This window comes from Poecilia reticulata, chromosome 17 (genome assembly GCF_904066995.2).
Source record: "Poecilia reticulata chromosome 17, P_reticulata-male-v2, whole genome shotgun sequence".
NCBI classification, from domain to species: Eukaryota; Metazoa; Chordata; class Actinopteri; order Cyprinodontiformes; family Poeciliidae; genus Poecilia; species Poecilia reticulata.
The window spans coordinates 11463074-11489305 of NC_088846.1; the positions used below are offsets into that span (position 1 = coordinate 11463074).

General features: G+C 39.7%; 2 protein-coding genes across 6 annotated transcripts in view; one reads left to right on the forward strand and one right to left on the reverse strand.

Moving 5' to 3' along the window:
* LOC103479318 (SPRY domain-containing SOCS box protein 4-like) overlaps positions 1 to 7168 on the forward strand; it is an 81653-nt gene extending 74485 nt beyond the window's left edge. For 4 of the 5 annotated variants that reach the window (XM_081598636.1, XM_081598635.1, XM_081598637.1 and 1 more), the window contains one exon: positions 6707 to 7168. In XM_081598636.1, the coding sequence (XP_081454762.1) occupies positions 6707 to 6834 (128 nt within the window). In that variant the 3' untranslated portion in view covers positions 6835 to 7168. The other variant, XM_081598638.1, reaches the window with a different exon arrangement.
* Positions 7169 to 11606: 4438 nt separating this feature from the next.
* LOC103479345 (calsyntenin-2-like) overlaps positions 11607 to 26232 on the reverse strand; it is a 160312-nt gene continuing 145686 nt past the window's right edge. Inside the window, exons 11-18 of the mRNA XM_081598634.1 lie at positions 24487 to 24653; positions 24070 to 24218; positions 18872 to 19077; positions 18576 to 18743; positions 17718 to 17863; positions 17478 to 17598; positions 15264 to 15454; positions 11607 to 15160 (exon numbers count right to left, since the gene is read on the reverse strand). Of these exons, the coding sequence (XP_081454760.1) occupies positions 14942 to 15160; positions 15264 to 15454; positions 17478 to 17598; positions 17718 to 17863; positions 18576 to 18743; positions 18872 to 19077; positions 24070 to 24218; positions 24487 to 24653 (1367 nt within the window). The 3' untranslated portion in view covers positions 11607 to 14941. The remainder of the gene's footprint in view (positions 15161 to 15263; positions 15455 to 17477; positions 17599 to 17717; positions 17864 to 18575; positions 18744 to 18871; positions 19078 to 24069; positions 24219 to 24486; positions 24654 to 26232) is intronic.

Consider the following 26232-nt stretch of genomic DNA (forward strand, 5'->3'; position numbering starts at 1 on the left):
AATCCCCTCCATTGTTTCGGCTGACAGGTCTCTTGTTGGGACCATGTTTCCTGTCAACAGCCGGCAGCAGCAGCAGCTCCTGGTGGTCTGCAAGCACTCTTTTAAATCCAGACTCATTTGCATGGACTTTGCAGGCATTTGCTTCAGAAATTCAAATTTGTGGCTAATTCCAACATGAGATCGTAACATCTTGTTCTTATTTACAACAGTGACATTTTACTTTATTTTGTTCTATTTGGTTTGCAGGATTATGTTTTCAGTGCGAATGATTACTAATGATGCGTCACGTATGAATGATGTTGGATCTTTCTAAAACTGAGCTGTGATACATGTGACAGACTATTAAAAAACAGAGGGCTGTTTTAATAGATTTGAATAAATCTGGAACTCCCACAACTCGTCTCTATTAAAATTTGAACTGCAGTCATATTCATAACTCGGCACAAACAGAAAGTTGTCGAATAGCTTACGAAGGCAAGTTAGAGTCATAGCTTACCTTTTCTAATTTCCCTGTTGGTCGAGTTAAATGGAAAATAACATTTCATCCCTTCATACCTTGTTGGCGTAGCTGTCTTGAGTAGCGATATATATCCTCCACCGACGCCGACTCATTTATATTCTTGACGAATGAGTGAGAATGATTTGAAATGTGAAGCAGCAAACATTACAGTGGCGTCACTGTTTTTGCTTTTTCTGTTTATTCAGGGACGTCTGCAGCACTGGTGATGGAAAACATGCATTCAAGATCAAAATTGTTAATACCCCTTACAGTTTTAGCCTTAAAACAATCATTTCATTTATTTCTTTGGACTAGCATCCAATGTTAAGGTCAGTCAGAAAGAAGACCTGAGCTAAACATTAGGGTGATGGCAGGGAGGCATTCCAATCTGTAGATTATTTATTTATTTATTTATTTATTTATTTATATACTGATGCTCCTTTTTCATTAATTTATTACCTTTTGCAAGATGTCTGTCCCATTTCCTGTCAGAAACAAACCTCTATCTGACCAGGGAATAAACAACTGTGACTTTATTCAGAAAGTTGGATTAGACGTGCTGGACAGAGTGATAAAAGGTTTCAACTTTCAGGGAAGTTAGATTTGACTTTCTTCTCTTATGACTTCGACACATTTTGTGATTTTGATTACATATTTTGGGCAGTAAATAAATCCTGCTGCAGGATTTATTAATGCTCCTGACCCTAACAAGCTCATAGAAGCAGTATGTAGAATAGTAAGTTGTAATACTTTAAAAAGTCTAAAGGAACTGTTTTATGATTTTTGTTTCATTCCAGTCAGGTTTTATGTGAGGATCTACGATCACCTACACACAGCATTATTTAAATATAACTACGGTACTTAGACCCTCGAGCTTCCACTTTAGTTATAATAAAACTTCACAGCCAGAGTTTTCCTCACAAATGTAGCAGAGTTAATTAGATCCAGTCAGCGGTACAGCAGAGAAGTTGATGATCCTTTTCTTTTGTGTTCAGGTTCACAAGTAAGAGGCAGCTGCAGTAGAGCCTCTAAACTTACTATGAATGTTGTTTCCATATATATATAAACATCTGAAAAAACTCATGTGTGTTCTCCTCTGAGCAAAAGAAACCAAAAAAGCCTTTCTTCTGTCTGAACTCCCCCCGCCCCCCTTTTAAACCTACACCTTTGTCGGCTTTTATTTCTCTTCGGGTGTTCCCCTCAGGTTAGTTTTTACATCCATCATTAAAAAGAGATGCTGCTCTTGCCATTTTTTGCCCTCACTCCCATTATCATTTTCCACAGACTATAAATCGGGCTCTTCACCACTCTGTGCTGCATCTCATTACAGGCGTCGTGTCACATTGCGTTCCCATATGACTCGTTGTTCCTGCTGCAGCGGATCAGGGGTCTCAGTTCATATTCATAGAAAGACGCGTGATCGGAGCAGAAGTTCATCCCAGAATTCACCCTGATGTCTCTCAGGTTTGAAGGGATTCCTTTGGAGAGGTTAAGGAAGGTTAAAAAAACAAAACAAAACAAAAAAAAAGTTACTGGTTTGATTCTCAGCAGAGAGAACCTGCAAAAAAAAAAAAAAAGAAAGAAAGATACAAGTTTTTCTCTCTTCTTTTTATTTGCATTATAGTATTTTATTACTTTCTTATATATTAGTCCAGCTAAAAATGATAAATGTTTACCTGTTCTTTGAAAATTGCTATTATGAAACGACTAAACTAGTTCAGCATCATAAATGCATCATAAATAGAAGCTTGCTTAATGTATCGGAAACTGCATAACTGTCTTTTTCTGAACTCCTGGTCGAACTGCGATATGAAGCCCTTCCGCTCTGAAAGCGTAATGACGCAGACGCAAATGACCCAGCAGCTGATGATCAACGGTTTGTCGCTTTATTGCCTTTTCTCACTTAAGGATAAACTTAAAGAATCAAACGCGATGGAATCTGAGTCATTAAGCGAGGTTTGGTTTTTGCCTTGATTTGTTTTTGGCATTTCCGTGGAAGTTATTAAGCCCAGCAAATTAGAGTTATCGTGCAATATGAGGCCATTTTGAACATCTGAAGGCAGCTGATGATTAATGAAGAGCTTTTATTCAGTTTGCCATTTATAGAGCAACGCCGTCAGCTCGAGCTGGAACTGTACGCACAAACACTTTGCAGAACTCGGGCTGAAGCCTGGGCTTTGAAACAGTTAAGACCGGGGATGAACTCAGCTGGGAGTTTGTGGCCAATTCCCGATTATGGATTTTGTGTAGCTCTGACTTGCTGGAAGAGATTTTAACTTATTTTGAATTTCTCCTTTATTAATGACAGGATACTTTCCCCTCCCCCCGCTTTTTTTGCATTCATTTAAACTTGAACTCATCAGCAGTAAAACATTTATAGTAAAACATGGTTTTAGCCTGAATTTCCTAATAAAGAAATAAAATAATAATAATAATAATTACAATAGATTTAATTTACTCTTTTTCAACTCAAATCGCACCTGAAAACATATTCGATTATTATATACGCCACCCAGAAACGGATAACATTTTTAGTTTCCAGTTAGCCAATCACTGGTCGGAGCAGGTTAAGTGTAAAATGTGTTCAGATCTGGTGCATCCCTAATGAAGAAGGGTAATAAATAGGCTGTAAACCTCTTAAACTTCAAATTACACAATGCTTAACGGACAAATAATATGTAAATGACCCAAAAGTTACGCTGGGATTCCTCGGGGTCTCCACAGGCAGGACTAATGAGGTGCATTAAATGAAATCTCTGAAGGTAAACCTGATGAGTCTCGAACTTCTGGAGCTCCTTTGATTTTAAGTTTCTATTTTAGGAGGTGGGAGTTACAGCTTGCGAATCTTTTCATTTTCAGTCTGCTTCTCTCTGGTAATATTTTTACATTTTCAGTGTTTTCTCCAGAGAGAGGGAGAGTAGAGTAAAAAGCAGGAGACACACACACACACACACACGCAGAATACACTGGCTCCCCCCTGATAGCAGTCACACTGCTGTCTGCTTAGACCGCCTCTACATAACAGAAACTACGCTGAAGAGCCTCCAAGCACACTCAAATTAATTGGATTTGCTGTTAAATTGCTTCTTTTGACAAGTGCACACACACACACATACACGCACACACACATGCACACATACAAATACCCTTGCAGTTAGCTCGCTGTGATTAAAAAATTGTTGTAGCGTCTCTAGCAGCAAATGGAAGTTCCCAGCTCCAGTCTAGTGCAGTTTAATAAGTCTACTGCACTCACACAGGAGCTTCCAGCTACAAATCAGGACAAGAAATTGGCTTTTCTTTCTCCAAAAGAGGTAATTAGCCACTTATGCCTGAACTAAAATAAGCCTTGCAGAAACTGTATCCCCAACATTCATCTGTCTTTGTCAGTTTTCAACGAGTTTTGTTGCGACAATTAATTTTTAATTTTTTTCCCCCAGTATATTTGGTTTGGATTCAGTCGTCCCTATAGCTTGTTTGTGAAGAGATACTTTTACGCGAAGCAAATTGTCTGCATTATGTTACCCTGTTGGAACAGAAAGGGGCACTAATCACGAGCAGGTGTCGGTAAACACTCTGTTCCTCGCTGGTCTCTGGCCAGCAAGGCACTAAAGCCAGCTTAGCATCTCTGGTCTATTTGGAATCTGCTTTGTTCTTCAGCAGCTCTCAGAACGAGAACACAGCAAAGTCCACTGCATGCTGTTCTTACTGCGTAAAATAACGCTCATTAAGCGTTATAATTCAGCTTTATGTGAAGCATGCTGGTTTTTATTTTAGACCAAACTTAACGCATCAGGTCCCGTCACATCCTGTTACCTATCAGGCATAAGATTATGACCACCGACAGCTGCGTTTACTACCCTGTCGTCATATCGCCTGGTGTGAGGCATGTTAGTCAGCAAAGTGAACATTTGTCCATCAATTGATAAATAGGCAAGTGTGAGGATTTGAATGAGGTTGAAAATGTGATTTATAGATTTCAGCATATAGCATCTCCAAACTGCAGCTTTGGTTGGGTTGATTAACAAACAGGAATAATTTTTTAAATCAATATTCATATGAAAAATCAGCAGCAGATGCATATTTCTCCACTATATTGACAGAATAAAAAATCATATTATTTCCATATTTTTAGTAAATATGCAGTCACGCTCTGAAATATAGTGAAAGGTTTGTGTTGGGATTTTATTTCAGAGCTGGATAAAATCAGGTGATTTAAAAAAAAAATTTTAATAAGAATGATCATGTTTTGCTGTTTGTGTTTCTTTAAAAACTTTTTTCATCAAGTATGAAATGCTGAGATCTTACACCTTTGCAGATGAAAGAATTTTTAATTTTTTTGCATTTTCTTGTTAATGAGATTAAATACTTTTTTTTCCTTCTGTTTAGGCAGTCGGTTCAGCAAAACCAATTTGACTGCGTTCTCATCGTGAGCGAAATTGAACGCACCACACATGGCCACGGTAGCAAATCTTTTATTTATCAGCAGCTTCGTCTATAGTTTTGATCTAAATGTGGTTTCCAGGATGAAAGCATCGTCCTGAGTCAAACAGAGGGTAAAGCAGACAAAAACTACCGACTGTCCACAAGTTGTGCCTTTTCCGAGCTTTAATGTGACGGTGACAGTGCAAGGACACACGTTCATGATGGGTGGATTATGTGTTGTGACTCTGAATGTGTGTGTGGAGGGTGGGCTGTCTTTCATCCAGTGGGTTTAACCTTGAACACATGCATGCAGAGAGCGCTGCAGCTTCAGGGGCGGGCGGTAGAGGACGTCCAGAGCTACAACAGGTGACGGCACCGCGTGCGTGTCCTCAATGAGAGCGGCAGGTTACTGATGGGCCGTCTCTGCTCCAGCGTCCTTTTTAAAGCGGGCTTTGAGTTTGTAAGACACAGATGTCCTCTCAGAGGAGATCCACACACTGTCTCCTTTTTTCTCTCTCTTTTTTCTTTTAACTCCGTAAACAAATATGGGGCTGAGAAAGAGAAGCGGTGCAGAATAGCCACTTTAGTCTGGTTTCAAGTAAATCCCACAAAGCTGTTGAAATAAACATGTTTACAGTTTAGACATAAACAGTGATCATTTCTATGACTGATTTCTCTTTTCATAAGCGTTGTAAATGTTCGTATGTCATCCTAAGATAGTGGTGAGGTGGGGTTTTATTTTTGATACAAATCAGTAAAACCTTTTTAAGTATCTATATTCTGGTCTCACATTTATTATTAGCAAAACTATTTTTTTAGCTCTTAAAATCTACTTTAGACCTTTAGGCATCTTAAATGGGCAAGAAGCGAACAAAAACTTTAAAAGGTTATCAGCTGTCAGATTTGCCTTATGGTTTGCATCTGGTCTCCACTTATTTACATCATAAATGGTCATTATGGCACTTTACAAAAATCCCTGAGCTTTTTCTCATTTCTAATTGTGTCACATTAGAATCAGAGTTTATTCATTTTACAGGGATTTCACACGATAGACCAACACAATCCAAATCCCTTTGTGTTCAATGTCTTGGAGAAAATATTTTTGTGCTGCTGCCTTTTGCCACAGTTACAACTGCGAGAGTTTTAAAGGATGTTTCCACCAGCTTTACTTTTTTTATCTTCAGGTTTCTGAAAATGTCCAAATTTGCACTGAAAAATAAAGATAGAGCCCCAATTAACCAATGTAGCAAAACAAAAACACACTTTAAATATTTTCATAACTTTGACCATTTCCTTCCACTTTACTGTAATCTACTGCTTTGCGTCCGTCCCAAACGAAAACATTATTTACTCTCAGGCTGTGACAAAGTATAAAATCCTTCACAGGGAGTGAATCATTTTTATACGAATCTGCATACTGGACCATATTTCAGCCAGTTTCTCATGATGCAGCATCCTGTCTCCTCTGTTAATGTTGTGCTGCAGCCTGTAGCATCTGTTACCTCGCTAACTATTCCTCTGAAACGGCGGTGATCATCTGAGGGAAAAAAAAACCCCAACAACATTGGTCTGCTTATGTTTTCAGTGTGGCGCGCTAATGATCCAGTTGCGCATAAGCTCAGGAGTCATTAGCAACATGTGTCATTAAGTAATGCATGTAAATAATTTTAGAGCCGCTGTGTTGGTCTTCCATTCACTCGGCGAGTATGAAGGTACGCTGTAGATGTTTGAAAAGACAATTTGACGTAGCTCCCTCTAACCCTTTCTGTTCTCCGCTCTCCTCAGCGGAGCCCCTGCCGCTCATGGACCTGTGTCGACGTGCGGCCCGCCTGGCGTTGGGTCGGGAGCGGCTCAAGGAAATTGAGAGCCTCCCTCTGCCCCAGTCCCTCAAAAATTACCTCCAGTACCAGTGACTGACACCGGCAGATCCAACTGGGACAACAAGGACACAGAGCAGGCCACCAGAGATTCTGCAGATGGACGATGAAAGGGTGAACTTGAGGTCGCACAGAGGGGATGATTGATTGAAGAACGTCCACACCGGAGCACCGCAGCTCTCACGAATCCGTACAAGGGCGGATAAGGACGAAGGCAGATGAACTGGAGGGAGAGGAGGAGAGGGAATTTAGGCTTTCCAACAATCGGACCACACCAGCTTCTTTCTTTCTTTTTTTCTTTTTTAAAAAAATAATTTTAGGCTGCTTTTTTTGGTTTTAGACTTGAAATAAATTATTGATGACAGTGTCACATCAGTGTCTCTTTCATCCAGACTGAAAGCTCATCCTCTGATGGCACAGCGCTGTTAGGTGGCGAAAGCAAACATCGCCATCTAGTGGTGAGAATAATAATAAAAAGAAAAAAAAAAACAGGAGAAAGTAAGCACACTAATCCCATCTATGGAGGCCTTTCTGACATAAACTCACTGACCATATCATTGCAGCTGATGTCTGTTCATAATCCACACTGGCACAGGTGGCCGGCGGCAGAATCAAAAATGTCCAAAAGGATTTTTAGCACTGATGTTGTATTTATGTGACTGACCCCAGGCCTGCCCATCAGCTCACACTGCAGACAGATTACATCAGCACACATCTGGGAGGTGTGTGTACAGATCCACACAATACATCATTATCTGAAGAGAACGAAGCCCCTTTTCAGACATCTAATGCCGTTTACCACACTCTTTTTAATCCTTCTTTTCAACACTTTAAATTAAAACATTCTTAATCGACTCCTCGGCATGAGAACGTGGAGTTTGACATTAAATTATAAAACCAGAACTGGTTCTGATTTCTCACAACTGGTGACTCTAATTAGTTTTTAGTTGTATTAAATATTTTATACATATATATATATTTTTTAAACGGATATGAAGGTTAATTTGCAGTATTGTGAAAAGTTTGCCTTAGAAAGAACCTGACCTAAGTTCGGCTATTACGGGTTAAAACTAGAATAAAGCATGTTCATAGTTTCCCACATAATCATTCTGAACTAAATGCAAATATCATTAACTCATTTATGGTTGTTTTTTTTTTTGTTTGTTTTTTTTTACTTAATACCATCTTTAAAATTATATAGATCATTGTCTTTAAGGACATAAAGGCCTTCTTGCAGCATTTACAAGCTGGTCTTTGCAGCCTATTTACCTCAGTTTAATTACCTTCTGTGCTTGTTGCTGAGATAAATGTGTTTGAAGTTGCTTAAACACTCAAAAATGACTCTTTGTCCAAGTTTCTCTTTTCACAGAGCTTACACTTCACATAAACAACGTCTCTACATTACATGCTGTGCTCTGTCCATCATGTGAAAAACATTAAGTCCAAAGTTTTTTAAAAATGTGCTGTTTTTTTTAGATGCACAACACAAACACAAAGGTTTTTTTTTTTTTAGCATCGTGTCCATAACTAAATAATCTCCAAGTTACTCAATAAAACTTAGGCAAAGGTCAAATGAGGGCATTTTAAGCTAAATAAAATGATTTACTACCACCCTGAGATCACTTGCATGTTATCCATGATATCTTCATAACGGTAAAGGAGTTTTGAACTTATGGGGGAAAAAATAGCAAGAAAAAGATAATCTGTACACTGAATTTAATTCACAATACCACACTATGCAGCTGTGGGAGAAATACTATGAAATAAGACAGAAGATCCAGGTGTTGAGGCACAACTTTTCCTCCAACATGTCTGAAAAGGGGCTTCATTTCTCAATCAGTTAGAAGAAATCTACCTTTCATTTATTTGAAAAAAAAAAAATCAATCCTCACGTGACACTAACCCACTTACAACCATGTCAAATCACAACCAAAGTTATTTCGGTGGAAGCCATCGGTCGTAGAGACGCGTCCTCCTGTGTCCGGCTGTTTGTAGCAGCTACGCCCCGCTGTAGCTCACTTGGTAGCAAGCAGCGTGTGTGTCAGCTCTCCACGCCACTGCTTTCACTTCTTAGAAGACCAGAGTTAGACTGGACCTGTAAGAGAGGCCGTAGCAGGACCTCTGGACCCGGCAGGTGAGCTGCTGGATCCGCACAGAACATAGACGACCAAGACCAATCGATTTCTACGTCCTTAAAAATGGCTTGAGTCACTTTTTCCAACTTTATTTGTGTTGTTCATTATGAAACCTTTTCCATCCGATAATGAAAGGATGGATTTAGGGTTTATTTATCACAAGCTAGCTGTGTGTTTGTGACATTCTGGTTGATTTTGTTAAGACGATGCTGACGATGAAGGGAGACGGAAACTCAAACTTGTTACTTCAATGCTGCTTTTATTAATTATTATTATATTATTATTATTATTATTTCCGATGGTTATGGTCTTATCTTCTGTTTTTACTGGTTGGAATGAGGAGAATGGGACCATTTCAAGAGTTTAGTGGAATCAATTAGAAGTATGAAATGTGAATAAAAGCCAAGTGACATTAAAACGCTTCATCGCCTTTTTTCTTAATCCTCTTCTGTTTGCAAACGATAAGCACAAACGAAGCAACATGTGATTTGAAGAACTCCTGTATAAGACGCTCATCATTATGCAAAGACAGCCAGTTTGAAGCAAAGGAAACAATTTATTGACCAACAGGAAGATGGAAATGGGCCTGGCGGTTCGCCGGGGGGGTTCAGACCGCTACAGCATTTTTAATTTGGTCTCTGTGAGTTTTAATCTCGTGTACATGCTAAGGGAGGGAAAACAGTGTGGCAAATTTGTCTGACTTTTGTTTGCTGATGTTCATTTAGTAGTTTTTTTTACCCCCCTAGAAAGTCAACAGTTCCTCAGCTCCTGCTGCGGTAAACAACACATTCAGGAGGAAAAATGCAAAAGACTTCAATCTAACAGAATGTGATGCTTCCTCCAGCTGCAGGATCAAGACTCTCGTTAAAACAGGAACATGTCAAGCTCACCTCAAACAAACACAGGCGCTTTAACAAACAGACTGCAGCTTGTCCTCCTCTCTCACTTTGGGTTCCCACACACACGCACACACACACACACACACACACACACACACACACACACACACACACACACACACACACACACACACACACACACACACACGAGCATTATCATTTCCCTCTTTTCAGCGAACGGCTCTTATTACGGCGACATAAGACCTATTAAAACGAAACGCTGCACAGGAGATGATGACAGACATTTGTGAGCTAATGGAAATCAATTTAGTCCCTAATTAGTCCCAGTTACAGGATGGTTCTTGCTATGAAGGTGTGAATAAGTCAATAAATGGTAGAAGAACCATCATTGATTCAATGAATAAAAAGTACAAGTTAGAAATACAATTTCACATCTACAACCCAGAAAGGTGATTTTTAATTCGATATTAAAAAGATGATTGTTTCCACACCGTGCCACAAAACGGTTTTTTTTCTTTCAATTTTCTGTCTGGGTTCCAGAAAATAATAAATCCACCAGACAGGTAACCATTAAGTTAAAGTCCCATGAAGACTCAACACCGACTGTTCAGGGCTTCAGCAGATGAAGTCTTGCCACGCTGCTTTCTGCCCTCAGTTCTGCTGAATGTGCATTTCTACGCTTCCCGCGTCCCCAAGGAGGGAGAAATACAATCGACTAATTAGTAGCTTAATGTGGCTTTTTAACTGATAAGCACTGCATGTTCAATAATGCTGAAACGGACCTCGGAGAGCCAAGAATGCAGTTAATAGCTATTGACTTGGTTGAGCCGTTAAGCTGGTGAAAAGGGATTTTCTGTGCTTGGACATTTCTGTCTGTGGCTCGCTCCATCTTTTCTTGAAGAACCTCCTCCAAATTAAAGTTTCATTTTTTTTTCTTTCTTCTCTGTTTACAAGATTGAGATTTTCTACGTGCAGATTGTTCTCTTTTTGGTATCCTTCGTTATCATCTCTTTATGCTCTTTATGCTGTAAACCATAGAAAATCATCAGCACACAGGCTTTTAAAGGAACAGGATTAATTTTTTCAGCCACATAGAGACAATTTATAGCACTGTCAAGTCTTCAGTTTTTATAAAAATGCTAAACATTTTGCCAACATCGCCCCTTTACGTATCTGAATATTCATATTTTATTTGTCTGGCTGAGTAAAAACATTGAGCAAATAGTAATGAGGACAAACCGAAATGAGAAATACATCAAATAGATCCAGATTGGTATTTATACATAGAAACCATAAACCTTTTTAATCCTGAAGAGCCAAACAGACAGGGTTGGGGTTAGGTGTCATTATTTACCAAATAATTCAAAGTTGGCATATTTTTTATGGACTTTTAATCCAACCTTTAAAGCAACTTTGCATTAACTGTCAATATTTACCAAATGACACTTCATGACAACAGTCATAAAGACTCCTTCGTGTTCGTAACAGGTGTTGCGTCACGTTCATGACAGTGTCATATCATTCTTATGCACACCCCTTCAGATAAAGAAATAAACCTTTAATAGAAAATATCTGAATTTTCTCTTTAATGTCAGTTTTAACTCCATACGTGAGGTTAGAATATTCTTTACTGGCCCAAACGCTGGAACAGATGCTGTGAGATGTGTAAAAGACATCTCATCTGCATCAACCCGAGTTTTCCATCGAAACAAATGTAAACATCCAGAACGCTTGCTAACAGCAGCTCACGAGCCTAAAAGGATCCAAACAAATGGCGCGCGCGGACGCCGCAGACACAGGAAGCAGAGCCGAGTAGAGTCTAAAACAATTCTTTATTGATCAATTTACAGAAAGCCGTGGGATGACCACCAGATAGAGATAAATCCCAACTATTTAGTTTACAAAAAGAAAAGGAAACAGATATATAAAATAACGGTCTTAAACATTTTTACAGGGTTTCGTTTTATATGTAAAAGAACCTCTTTATCCTTAATGTTTACGAAGCATATTATGACAAAGAAAACAGGGCAGTTGTTTCACAATGGTGACGCCACGAGCACAGGTGTTTTAAAGGACAGGTGGACACGCGACATGTCTGTTAGAGAGCACGTACATCACAGGTGAGGAGGGGGGAACCAGGCTGTGGGGTTTTTTCCCAGCCGCTCTAGCCTCGGGTTATAACTCTACGTACTGGACACTTAATATGAATCTGTAGGGTGAATTCAGGGTGTCGTCATAGTTGAGGATGACTCTGGTTCCGTCACAGCAGGAGGGACGGAGGCAGGACAAGAAACAGTTTTCCTCTAAAGGTTCAGGGTGGGAGTGCAAAGGGGCGCTCCACAGATTTTACAGAGGAAGGTTTGCCGTCGTCGAGCAGGGCCGCTCGGTCAGTGGAGACGTTTGCATAACGCGCTCTGTGGATCGCCTTTCGTTTGAAGCGAAATGCAGGTTTTAAAAGCTGGATTCGTGGGGCTGTTAGGACGCAGATATGGGTCATGGAAACCTTTCAGAGAGAAGGCGAACTCTGAAAAACCTTCACGTCAGCTCTTCCCTTTAAGCGTCTAAAGGATATAAACTGCTTTTGTCTCAGTGGGTGGGTGGAAAGCACCAACACTTGAATGCTTATAGTTCTGGTCAGTTTTTTTTTTTTTACATCCACTCATTATCGGCATGAGTGTATCATTCGTTTGGTTGTTTTATTTGCGCTGCAAGATGCTAAGAGACATTTATTCTAATATTTAGGGTGTGTGCACATATTTGACCTAATATCTAATTTGCCGTTGAGTGTATTAGAGAAAGTTCAAAAGAAAATCAAATTAGTGCACCCAGCTTTGTAGTGTGTGTGTGTGTGTGTGTCTGCGTGCGTGTGCATGTGCATGTGTGTGTGTTAAGAGGTGTAAACAAAGTCCAAAAGTGATATAATATTCATGCTCATGCTGAGTGGATGTAAACTTCTGATCGGCGCCGTTATGAGGTTGTGAGGAGATGGAGAGGGAACCTCTCAGTCAGACTGACTTATGTTTACACGTTACATTCAAAACTCATTTAAACTTAAAAAAATAAAAATCTCTTCTATCGCCGTTTCTCAGAGTTCAACCTTGCTGCAGGGTGATGCTGGGTGGTAGTCATGGTGATGCCTATGATCATGAAAGTCCTGTGTAAGTTATAGACTCACTTACATATTGCTTTTAACCAAACCAGGAAATCACAATTTAAAAAAAAAATTGGCCTCTCTTTATCTTTCAGTTTGAGGCCAGCGTTGGCCTTCAGGTCTGAATTAAAGTAGCTTAATACGATTAAAGACTTCTGATTCAAGACAGAAATGGTTTTGGGATAAAAAAAAAAGAAAAAACATGATTAAGTTAGCTTTAAAAGCCTAGCAAAAACTAGAGGAGGAATGGCTGCTACGCATAATCTGTTGTTGCAACGACATTGTACGCAACATAGAAGAAATGAGGAATGATTTGTAGTGAGAGATCCCATATTGTTGACGATGCGCAGGCCGCAGAGCCACAGCGCTGCTCATGCAGAAGAGGGAGGCGTGAGGCTGCAGACAGGGATGACGGACACTGAACAACAACATCGCTACACCACACAGAATATTTAGATTCAATAATCTATATCTAAAAGTTTTATGCATATATTTAACCTGTGGACACGTGTATTCATACGTTTGATCTGCAGACAATGCGGTTAAGACGTGAACACAAAAAGTAATGTTAGGACAGGTGAACAGCGCTTTGCTTAAGTATTCATAGCTTGCAAACTTTTTTTTTTCTTCACATTTTGTCCTTTTTACAACCAGACATGTCGAAGGGATTCTATGTGATGAACCAGGACAAACGAGTTCACGAATGTGAAAGAGGGAAAGATAAATGAAATCCACTGCAACTCTGACATTTCAAGAAGTGCTGTTCAATCCATCATCTCGACATTTAAATCTGCGATATGCATAGGAAAAACTGGAAATGAGATTTCACCTAAACGAAGAGGCTTGGGAAGAAGAGCGTTAAGCAAAGCAGCAGCTCAGAGGCCCGTGGTAGTGTTGGAGGAGCTGCAGAGAATCAAAGCTCAGGTGGGAGAATCTGTCGATAGGTTATATATGCTACAAATTTCCTGAATAGTTTCTTTTTACATCAATATAGTGAGAATATGTCATTTATTTTCTTTTTACTTTGTTTTCTTGTAATCCACAATTAATCGCAAGTTTTGCAATTTCTGCCAAGTACCAAAATTGCGTGTGTGGAAGCAATTGTTGAAAGAAATGGATAAAAAAAAAAACCCCATTTTCACTTTGCCACAAGTCAACTAGATGACACAGTAAACATGTGAGCTGGATGCTCTGCTCACATGACACCAACATTGAACGTTTTGGATTAAATGCAAAACACAACATTTTGCCAAGGAGAACTATCCCTACACACGAGCCTGAACGCATCATCACTACCGGGGGAAACATAGAGGAGGCGGCATCATGCTGTAGGGACGCTCTTATTCGTCAAAGAACGACAGGCTGGTCTTTGGAAGATGGATGGACGTTGATAGAAAACCACTTAGAGGCTTTAAGTGTCGCTCTGTGTTGGTCTATCACCTATAATCCCAGCTAAAAACATTGAGGTTTGGTTGTAATAAGTTTAGAGTATGAATACTTTTTGTAGCACACTGTACTAAATTCTGGGACAAGAGATGAGTTTTATGTGTTATGAAGAAAAACTTCAGACTTGTCTGCACACACACACGCGCGCGCACACACACACAATGAAATGACACATGTGCTTACTTTGGGTCTTTATGGATGCTCTGCCTCACTGACAGAGGCGGGAATAATGGCAAACACTCGGATAATGACTTCCAGCACTGTGGCACTGCAGCTAACTGTATGTTTGACTTTGTCCAGAAGAGGGCGATATTACTTCAAAAACGACAATATGGGAGAATTTGTGTATTTTTCCAGCAAAAGATTATAATTTATTTGATCAGAAAATTTATGTGTGTGTGTGTGTTGTAGATGTGGCAAGCATGTGTTAATGCCTGCATAGTGTGTGTGTGTGTGTGTGTGTGTGTGTGTGTGTGTGTGTGTGTGTGTGTGTGTGTGCAGTTGAGAGATAAAGCCACTGTGTGTGTGTAGACGGATTCCTATGTGTGTGCTCAGTATGTTCCACATGAACTGTCCCACTCAGGTTTCCCCTTCTGCTTCCTCCCGTTAACCTCTTCTCTTCCTTTGTTCCCCTCCTCTTCGTCTTCATCGCTGCTGTCTGATTCAACGATCGTCATGCCTCCCACCAGCTCGGCGTCGTCTTCTTCATCCTCCTCCTCACATTCTTCTCCTCTCGCAGCTTCTCCCGGCGCCTGGGGTCCTCTCATGTCCTAGACGACAAAATCCAGATCTCACATCCGAAGCTGGCGGTCGTTGTTCATTGCATCAGAGATAAATAAACCTGCTGAAGACTTTGAGATGGGTCTCGTTTACCTCCATGGGGTTGACGGTGATGTTGAGTCCAGAGCCTTCCCAGTCCGACTCTGGATCCTTGATCTCATCCTCTTCTTCTCTGGAGCCCTCCTGGTGTGTGGCGTGGATCCTGTAGATCCCGATCACCACGATGATCACCAGGGCGGCGATGCACACCACAATGACAACTGTGGCTGCAGGGGGCGCTGGACCTGGCGGAGACAAGACAATCATGGACTAGCAGCGTCACTTCAGCTTCAAAGTGTTTTTAATAAGAGACAAAGCTGGGGACATGTAAAGCACAAAAGACGCTCATGGTTTGGCGGCGGCCCGGGCCTCGGGATTACGATGAGAGATAAGTGCGACAAGGTTCAGTGGAAACTGATTCAGTGAATACATCATGTGCAGCGCCAGCATTACTCTTGAATGCACAAAGGATGTTTACACAAGACTGAACTCTTCAAAGAACAAGTAGCTGGAATATCAGCTGTTCACTTTTTCTTTTTCTTCTCCCCTCGCTGTGAGCTGCATCTTTTACGTTTTGATTGGTTGCACCCTCTCTGGCAATCCTGACTGGGAGATTAGAGCACCAGCAATTTATCGGGATGAAAAAGGCAGACAGAGAAGGAAACTAAATGTACATAACTTAACCTTTTATTTTAACACATTAGTCTCACTGGTTATAGATCTAACATAAAAATAAGACCCCTGCTTTCTAAGTAGCCTCCAATCCAATTTTTCATTTAAACTACGCTGAAAGCAAAACATTGCAATCCAACCTGCAGACAGAGTATGAATGCACCGAAATGGACTTGCAACAACTGTCACAAACAAATCAGATGTCAGCGGTAGCCTACAAAACTGTCTTCTGTAGGTTACAGCAAACTCTTCTCCAGTCGAGTGTCAGCCCAGGACGGAACAGGAGACTTTATTAAAAATAATATCTTGTTTAATTTAAAAATCTGGAGAACTTTGTGAAACTTAATGGAGCATCTAAAGCCCAAAGGAAGCATTTTAGAGGTAGGTAATGAGGGTAGCCTACATTAATTATCGACTGCTGAGGTCAGCCGCTTCTTATGGTTTCTTCATGTCACCTAGAAAGTGAACTCAACTACAGCCTGTCAGAAAGTTTTCTCTCTGGAGTCAATTGACCGCTTCCTCTGCAGTGACCATGTTCTGTTTGTATCATAAATTTTGTTTATGAGTAATTTGTCAAGGAAATCCATTTATAATGGCAGCCTGGTTCTGTGAGAGGCATCATCAAAACTGTTATCTAGCCGAGGAAAACAATCAGAGCTACCTTCCTCTTCACCCGCTTTGGATGAATAACTTCAGGGACTTCAGGGCTGAACTTGCTTCACTCCACATTTACAGCTATGAGATGTTTGGCGTGACTCCACAGGTTCTCACTGAGATCATCACCTGTGTTCTCCTTTGCTAAGTTTTCAGTCAGTTCCTGGTGGATTTACTCTTATGTTTTAGATCACTGCCATGTTGCAGGGTCTAGTTCTGCTTCAGTTTATGTTTTTTGTAGGTGGTTTTACATTTTATCAACATCCATTCACAGCTGGTTTGATTTTTCCCCCCTAGTATGCTGTATTTGGTTTATGCCCAACATGTGCTCTGTTCCAGTGTCCAAATAATTACATTTTAGACTCATCTGCCCAAAGAACATGACTCCACATGTCATGGTTTTATCTGCGTAACTTCAGTCCCACAGGCATCTTCATCGTACATAAACTTTTTCAGTCTCTTACTGATTATACCGACATGTACCTTCATATCAACAGACTGCTGTGGGTCCCGGCTTCTTCTAAGACTTCTTGTATCTTGCAATCGGCTTTCAGGGTAAACTAGCTTATAGAGCGAAATCTGGGCACATGGGCAGTAGTTTTAAATGTCCTTCACTTCTACATATTTTTTTCATACTGTGGAAATATGGAATACAAATTCTTTTTGAGACCTCTTTACATCTTCTACCGTACTCATAATCAGATCTGACCTTCTTTCTGAAGTGCTCTCGATCTCATCATGGGGTCCGGTGACATTTTAGAGGTCAGGAAAACGGCAAATTAAATGTCTAACATTTAGACAGGATGAGCTGTGCTTTAAAATGCTACAGCACAAATTATCATCAGGTGGGAACAAGTTTGATGAGAAAAAGGAGAAAATCCATGTGTTCAGACCAATCAGCAAGGTAAGGATACGTTTTCCACTTCTTCATCATTGGGTTACCTGACATGTGAGAGTTCGGGGTGTGGATCATCAGCGGGTGATGGACCGGTCTCATGTACTGGGACTGGGCGGCCATGTGATTAACGTGCTCCATGGGCGCAGTGTGGTGAAGAACGCTGATCTAACGGAGCAGGAACAAAGAGCCGTCATCCTCAAAGACGAGGCCAAAGAAAGGCACCACAGTTTAACGCACAAGAAAAGAGAAAAAAGAAAATATTAATGAATAGTCCAAAAACCTGCCTCCAGGTTGAACTCGTTGCTGGTGTAGCGTCCGTTGAGTTCGGAGCAGGTAAGTCTGAACCTCCTCTCCGTCAGAGAGGCGGGTCTCCAGTTCCTGTAGCGCAGCTGCCTCAGGACCTGCTCATAGTGGGCCATGGAGTCCACACCTGTGGACAGAAAAACCCACTGACAGAAACTACCCTACATTTATATATACAATTCTAAATCTGCAGGATGGTTAAATAGATTTTTCTGCCTCCAATGTCTCCGGTGCAGACTGTAGCTGAGCAATAATGACACTGAAAAATGAAAAATGTGGATAAATCAAAATGTGGTGGTGTTGAGTAACACCACAGTCACATGCTCTACTAAAAACATGCAGCTCTCATGAAAATGCTAATTGTTTATTCAGATGATGCAATTATGAAAGAATATTGTAAATTTGTACACATTGTCAGAAGCTACTTGTGAAACAAAAATCTAAGTATTATTTGAAAATTTAAAAAAAATTTTAAAAAGGAAATAAAGAAATATAAAAAATATATATACGTATATTTTGTTTGACCTTAAGTTTTACCTAAAAATAAAATGTAAATTTATGGACTTTCACACATTTCACACATTTTTAATCTCCACTAATTGCTTCCCAGGTTTTGACCTCCTTTCAGCTACCTTTTAATTAAACTACTTGACTTTTTAGAAATCAACTGAAATAAATAAAATGTCAAGATGAATGTGTTGCTTTGCTTCACTCACTGAGATTAGTGGACATTTCCTCCTACCTCCTGATTTAAAACAGAAGATGTTTCTTTTTCCCTCCAGATTTTTTTATATTAAGATTTCTAACAGATACGGTTGAGGTTTTATGAGTGATGTTACCATATATTGATATTCCAGAGGTGGAGTTGGTGGCATCGAGGTGTTTTCCCAGTAAAGCGCTGTGCTGAATCTCCAGGCTCTCTCTCTCTGGTTCCAGTTCGTCTCCGATTACAAGCACATCACAGTAGTCCAGGTTGTGCATCACCTCCATCACCCCTGGCCGGCGGACTGCACACACAGCCACAAAGTTACTTAACATACGAGTAGGAAAAAAAAAAGGTTTGCATTGATGAGGTCTGGAATTATGAGTAATATGTCAGATATAAAAAGAAAAGCTGAGAGGTGTGTCCACTCACATCCACCAAAGCTGTCCCCCTTCATCACTGTGCTGGTGATCCGCAGCTCTTTGAAGGGCGCCACGCCCAGCGGGCTGCGGAGGGCGCTGGCGGGTCGGACGAGCTGCTTGGATCCTGAAATGGTGATTCTGGGTTCACTGGGCGGCAGCACCATGACCACCGCCTTGATGTCCGGGATGGAGATGCACGTGTCCTCTCCAAAACACCTGACCGATGGACAGAAAAGGTGTTACAGCAGCACGGCTTATCCTTTATCCGTCTTCACCTAAAGCCTTAACTTCAGACTCCTACGGTGCCGATAACGTGCTCGATACTCTGCATATGTCCTGTCTTATTCCAATAGAGAATACAAAGCAGAAAACATCCATTTCTAAAACAACGCATGTTTTTTTTTAAGGTTATTCCTTCACCAACTAAAATACAGAGATGGTATTGTTATCGAGATTTTATGTCAATAACACAAAATAGAACAAAGGTTTTGAGCAGAAGGAAAAATCATGCATGTCTTTAAATTATTTACTAATAATAATAAAAAAAACTGAAATGTGGTCCAAACGCTGCAGAACTACCTTCGTCTCCCGTTACAGCTGTAAGAGCTTCGGGGTAAGTCTCCATCAACCATTGTTACTGGCTCAATTATTTAAGCTTGAATAGACAGAGAAGCTGTAAACATAGATTTTAAGTTTTAATAATAGATTCTCAACTGGATTTAGAGCTACAATTTGACTGGGATCATTCTAAGAGATTTTCTTTTCAGATAAAGTCACATGCAAATTATTTTCAACTTCTCTTTTAACATTTCTAAAAAAAATAATAATAATAATAATAATATGCATAACCAGGTAACACCAGACAATGACTGGTTGCTATATGTTTAATTCACATGTGTGGAGATGCTAAAACATGTTTAAAAATGCTTTATTTTCACCTCTTGATCAAATTTCTTCTGCAGTTTATACACATTTTCTCCCTCATATCATCTTGGTTGTGATATCCAACTAGAGATTCTCAATTTTCCTTCAAATCATCTATTTCTTAAGGCATTATTTAAAAGTCTATTAAATTTGTATGAAACATGCTTTTTTGATCGGTAAGCCGTTTTTTTTATCATGCTGATGAAATACTCCTCGATATTACTAGGTTATTTTTTTTTGTTTTTTTTTTCTAACCCGCTCTCTGTCATTATGACTGGAGAGTCTGATCTGCAGAATGCTGGATGGGATTTTTCTGTCTCGCTCTCAAGACTTTTGCAGCTTCAAGCAAGTTTTTAATCCCAGAAGTTTGATGGATGTAGCTCAGTCTGATTTGCATTTTAGTGTGAGAATCTTTCCTGCCCATTTTGAAGAATAACACCCTCCCCCCAGCATGATGCTGCCACCACAATGTTCACCAGTGGGAACTGAGTGCTCAGTGTTGGGTTTTCACAGAACATCTGGATTTATACTGAAATTCAAGTGACTTTTGTTTACTAATGAGATAACTTTTTAAATTCGTAAATTCGTTATATACGGCTGCAGTGATACAATAATGTCACGATACAATACACAATATCCTGCTCACAATACGATATATATATATAGCAATATTCAGCAAACGATACAATTCAATACACTTTTGCGATTTTCTGAAAGATTTTAGAGGGACAGAGTGATTTTGGTGACATTTTGTGACTGTTATAGAGTTGGACTGAATTAATTTAACTGAAAACTGATTAAAAGCACCAACTACACAATACCTGGCTCTGGTTGGACACAGACTTAAAGTCCACAGCTGGACAAAATGAATCAAAGAAGTGGTGAGAAAACATGTTTCTTTTAATTGAAACAGTACAAACTGTGGCTTACATGCATTTGTAAAGTAAATAAAGTGCACCAAGTACCCTGCTCTGAATAGTTTGATACCTTTTTAACCTTGACACTTAACATCTGAAGGAATCACTCTAAGCCTGATGACCTAATCACTCTCCCAGAGAAGCAAGCAGTGAGTGAGCAAGGTGACAGTTGGATGTTATGATACTTGCAGATATAGATTTTTTTCTAGGAAAGAAAATATCGATATATATCGCAAAATCAATATTATTACGCAGCCCTAATGTTATAGTATGATTTTACTTCATAACTGTGTCCTACATAAAATCCCAATAAAACACATTGGGGCTTCATGGGGTAGAATTACAAACATTATATGTCTTCTATTAAATCTTCTCTGTATGATTAAATGTTTGTAGCAGTATTAATGGGAAATAAATTGTCAGTGATGGTTGTTATTTTTGGGTTTAAATTAATAAAACTCATTTTATTCTACTGTTGCTCCTGGATCTTGATTTTGAGTTACATTCCACTATAAAGAGGAGGATAAGATTTTTTGCTGAAAATGAACAGGATCTGTTCATGTCTTTGTTTTCAAATGTTCAAAAAAAAATTGTAGTTTTCCTTTATGAAGTTAGCTTTTTACGTTTCACCCAGCAGCACCATATTAATCATTTTTGCTGGGCCATGTGGAACTAGTCCGTGAACTCTATATGCCAGAAAAGCCCAGTGAGGATAGACAGAGGTAACACTGCAAAATTTAAAAGGAAAGAATGCAGCAGTGAAGTGCAGGAAGGCGAGACTTCATATTTCAGCAACAAAACATAGATTTCCATGGATTACACAATGTTCTTGTACGGTACATGTTTCTGAAAACCGATGCTATTTGTCAAAGCCTCAGGCTATGCGGGCCATGTTCGTGAAGCCTATGATTTCTGACATATGATTTCTGACATAGTTGTAGTTGTAAAAAAAAAAACTGCTGAAACAAGTGACGCTGTTTGGAAACAAAACAGCACTATCAGGTGTTTGAAAACCCCCCCAAGAAAATCCACATCTTTCCTTAATCACAGGCTGCAGACTCGACATGTCTGCAGAGAGCACATGGAGGACTCTGCCAGCTTTATCTCGACAGCGGCAGGTTAGCGTTGCAGTCAGACAACTTCGATTGTTGTTCCTCGAGCTCGTCTCACTTTATCAAACAACGCGTGTCTGAGCTGACCCTGGCCCACGTTTAGAGCTTAACAAAAGAGCAGCACACGTGTAAAGGCAAGAGAAACACGTCGATACCAAACCCACAGATGGGATGTGGATGGAAGTGGACTCTAAATATAAGATAAAAAATAAATCTACAACTAGGTAGTCTTAAAGTAGCGTACAGAATCACTTTTTACTTTAAAAAATTGATGTAGTGCCATGTAATGAATAAACCATTACTCTGGATGGATTAATGTAGTTTAATAGGTGTGAAACTCTTTACGTCTGCAACAAACAGTCAAGAAATTTTGCTATTTTATATATTGGGGGGGGGGATCCAAATGTTAAAAATCTCAAGAAAATGTGGCAGATTGTGTAAACTGAAAAGGAGAGTCGGCCTGAGAGACTGACCTCTTCATCCTGATCTGCTAGATTGAAAATCAATCGAGTTCAAACCAAATTTAAAAGATGGATAACAACAACAAACCCGAGCAAGGACGAGGAGAGTTTGTACTCTGTACAAATACCATCAGGCTTTATTTCCTGGATGTACATCTGCTTTTCTTTCATTGTTTAATTGATTTTACACTAATGGTTCGTTTTTGCCCATCTCACTGAGTGTTCAATGGCTTGAAGACAAAGTCAAACCCAACAGATCAGCCAGGCCCTCATACCTCCTTCACACTTTGTTGCATACTCATCGTTTCACGAACAGGGAGTCTTCACCAGAGGTATCGCCCAGTTGTGTCAGAAAAATGTCCTTGTGCTGGAAGTGAATCCTAATTTTGCACTTTATTGCTCGAACAACGGTGGAAATTATTGACAAATTTATGACCAATTTAATTGGGATACTGTTGCTGTGGAAGCGGTACTATTCATTGAACAGTATTGGGTGTGTCACATGTATCATGATTTATTTCAGGAGACTGTAGAAATTGTAGATGCTGTAGGCTGCATAACAATACATTTGTTGTGTAAATGCACTTTTGGAAAGTGTAAAATGTATCAATGCAACACTGAGGACAAATTATCTGAATATTTAACCCCCACAGATTCAAGAGAAGCAGCTTTGTGGTTCATCGTTCTTGTTTGTGCGTCAGATTTAGGGCCGTACCAGAAACAGGCAAGTACAGAAGTTCCGGATTTTTGTATCTGAGAAAAAAATGTGAGTCATTACGCTAAAACCTTTAACACATTACAACCTATGTAAGTAATTAATCAAAATAAAAGTATTCCGCCCTCATAATTACATAAATGGTGTAAAAATTTCAAGATTATAGTTTAAAAACCTTAAAATATTACCTTGACTTGAGGAATTACTCCCTTTGGCTTCAGGGATTTCTAAAAGCGCAAGTTTGTAATTTCAAATCTGGTTAAGAGTTAAAAACAGGAACTTTAAATGACTATAAACTAGGGTAAAAATTAGAAAACTATCCTGATTGACAAATGTTTCCAAACCACTAACATACTTTTTGCTTCACCAGACAGCTGAGGGCAGAAGTGAATCATTTGAAATGTGTTTCAATTAAGGCAGAAAATATGTGCAGATGAATTTTAAACTAAGATCAAGCAACCCAAACCTCTCTGAATGAAGCTCAATCCCAAAGGTCTGGGGTAAAATCAAACATACTAACCCCCTAGCAGGGCTGGTTTTAAGCTTCAGTTCTACCCAGGAGTCTGTTTTACACTTGAAGTTGCAGAGGAAATAAGCCAAATGGTATTAATCTAGCAATAACAATATGCTAGGTGCTTGAATAACCGAGGTTATTACCATGACTATTGCTGCAGTGGTAAAATAAAACAGAACTCATTGTGATGATGTTAAAAAAAAAAAAAATCCCTACAGTTTTATTTCTCAGCTGAAGCAACAACGTTTAGAGTCATGACAATAAACAAAACAATTCTTATTTGAGTGTCCATTTCATTTTATGTGTGTAAACTTTGATATGCACCATAAAGATGAATAAATCCACTACAATAGGTTTAGATGATTTTATGTTTAAAACGCATCACTTCACTTTCACAGGCATCTGTGGAAGAGCCTTGAAATGCAAACGAAGACATCAGGTTGATTGTGGTTTAAATAAGCAGATATTTAGGACAATGCAGTTATGGGAAACAGATAAGGTAAGGTTCAAATTGTGCTTCATCTTACAAGTAAGAAATGCATCCAGTAAGTGTCTGAGGACTCACTGTACAGATGTGGAGATGTGCAGCCGCCTGAGACCGGGTGTGGGGAACTGCCGAGAGTTGATGTAAGAGACTTTGGTCATGGCTGTGTTGATGCTGTCCACATCCTCTCCTTCCACCACCAGCACCGACTGGGCCGGGTTGAAGTGAAACTGGACACACAAAGACAACTTTAAAATCTCACCTCCCATCAGGTTTATGTGACTAATGGCCCTGATCTTTAATCAGAAGTGTTTGTAATGGACTGCATTCATCTCCAAATCTATTCCAGATTAGCTTCACCATGAGCCTTCGCTGATTACGCGTGACATTGTGACAGTTTTCTGTAGCAGAAATGAGATGATGAGTATTCCCTGCACCACCAAATGGAGGATGAAGTGTCTTGTGAAAAAGCGACTGTGTCTTTGTATTTTCATGCACCTTTATGTCCTTAGCAAGGCTTTCGAGGGAGTTAATGTCGAGGCCTTCTTTGCAGGCCTGCAAGCAGGAGATAACCTTCTGGGTTTCAATGCGGCCCGGTCGGATCGTCAGACCGGAGAGGCTGCCGTGGAAATACTGAGTGAACCTCGGCGTTGCCACCTCACCACCTGACGGGAAACCGAGACAACATGGTGTGTTGAGAAAAAAAAAAGAAAAAAAAAAAAAACAGAAGAAAAAGAAGAAAAAGAGAGGCAGTGGCAAAGAAACAATGTTAGAAGTGATGCTAAAAGGGCAATTCTAGTAATAGACCTGTAAGAGACCAGAAGATAAAATATTCTAACTACATTCAAAGTTAAACATCAAAAGCAATTTCTTCAAATCGAACATGAGCCAGAAATACTGTTAATCTCTAAACTTTGAATGTGGAAAATGTACGCACAGGCTGACATCTTCACATAAAGTAAGTTAGTGTGTGTATTTTTGGATCACTGACTATATATTTATACAATATGTATGCTGCATTAAAGTTGAATAACTCAATAGCAAACATAAGTATGAGAAAAGTAGATCCTGGGATGACACATTTATGACTAGATCTGTTGTCAGATTGTCACCTGCAGAGTCACCATCTAAATAGAAACCCAACATGTAAACATGTTACAATTATTATGATCCGAGTTAGGAGAGTGTCTCCCTTTTGCATTCGCTTTTTAAGTAGAGAGAAGATACTTGGATATACTTGATAGATAAAATTATTTGATTAAACTACAGAATGCATAACACATGCAAAAACAATAAAAACAGAAAACAGTTCAGGAAATTGTTTTCAAATAACAGTTAAAGACAACAACAACTTCCCACTGAATGCAAAAAAGATAATTTGCACACTAGAATATTTTATAGCGGCAACGTCCTCTTTTAAATGAGCTTCTCTGCATTTTCTAGCACTTCTTTAAAATATTCTGAGCGGTCCAGACCAGCAAGCTGGATTTTAAAACGGTGCTGCCAGACAGTAGTTGCTGGATATGTAATAAAGAAGATTTTATTGGTGGTCTGCTCAGTGTGAATCCCACCTTTTCCCAGTTGTCTCACGCTTCTCTACAAAAAATAATCACATCCTATTTCTCAACACTTCTGTAGGCTGTCCAAATTATTTTGTTGTTCTGGAACAGAATAAGGTTTAAAGTCACTTCCTTCTGCAAACTTCTCCTTGAACAAAACCTGTTCAGCAGAGAACAGCCTGGGGAAATGCAGACAGATACCGTGGATACTGTCATGAGCAGCTAACCTGCATTTAGCTGGAGGCCTCGCTTCTCCCTCAGCTCGGTCAGAGGGAAACATTCAGGAGTGTGTGCACATGTGGACCTGTGTGAGTTGATCCTATCACAGAAACACTGTTTGCCCTGAGCAAGTTGGACAGCAGCTTCTCCTCCAAGCTTATGTCCTTCTCCTTAGACTCTGACAAGGCACAAGTCCTGAAAGCAGCAACTGCAACCACAACGTCCGTCTTGTTTACGGTATTCCCTAAAACACCAGGAAAATATTGGCAAAAGCTGAAGGAAAAAAAAAAAACCCTCAATCATTTTGTTGGACAACATTAAGATTTAACTGCAATGTTGGATCAGTTAATCCTTTACTATGAGATTTTGTCAATAGTTTTTGCAACGTCAAAACACTATTTTATACCCCAGAGTCCCAAAGATCTTGATTTATACTGATGCCTGGAGAGAGGCACAGCGGCATAAA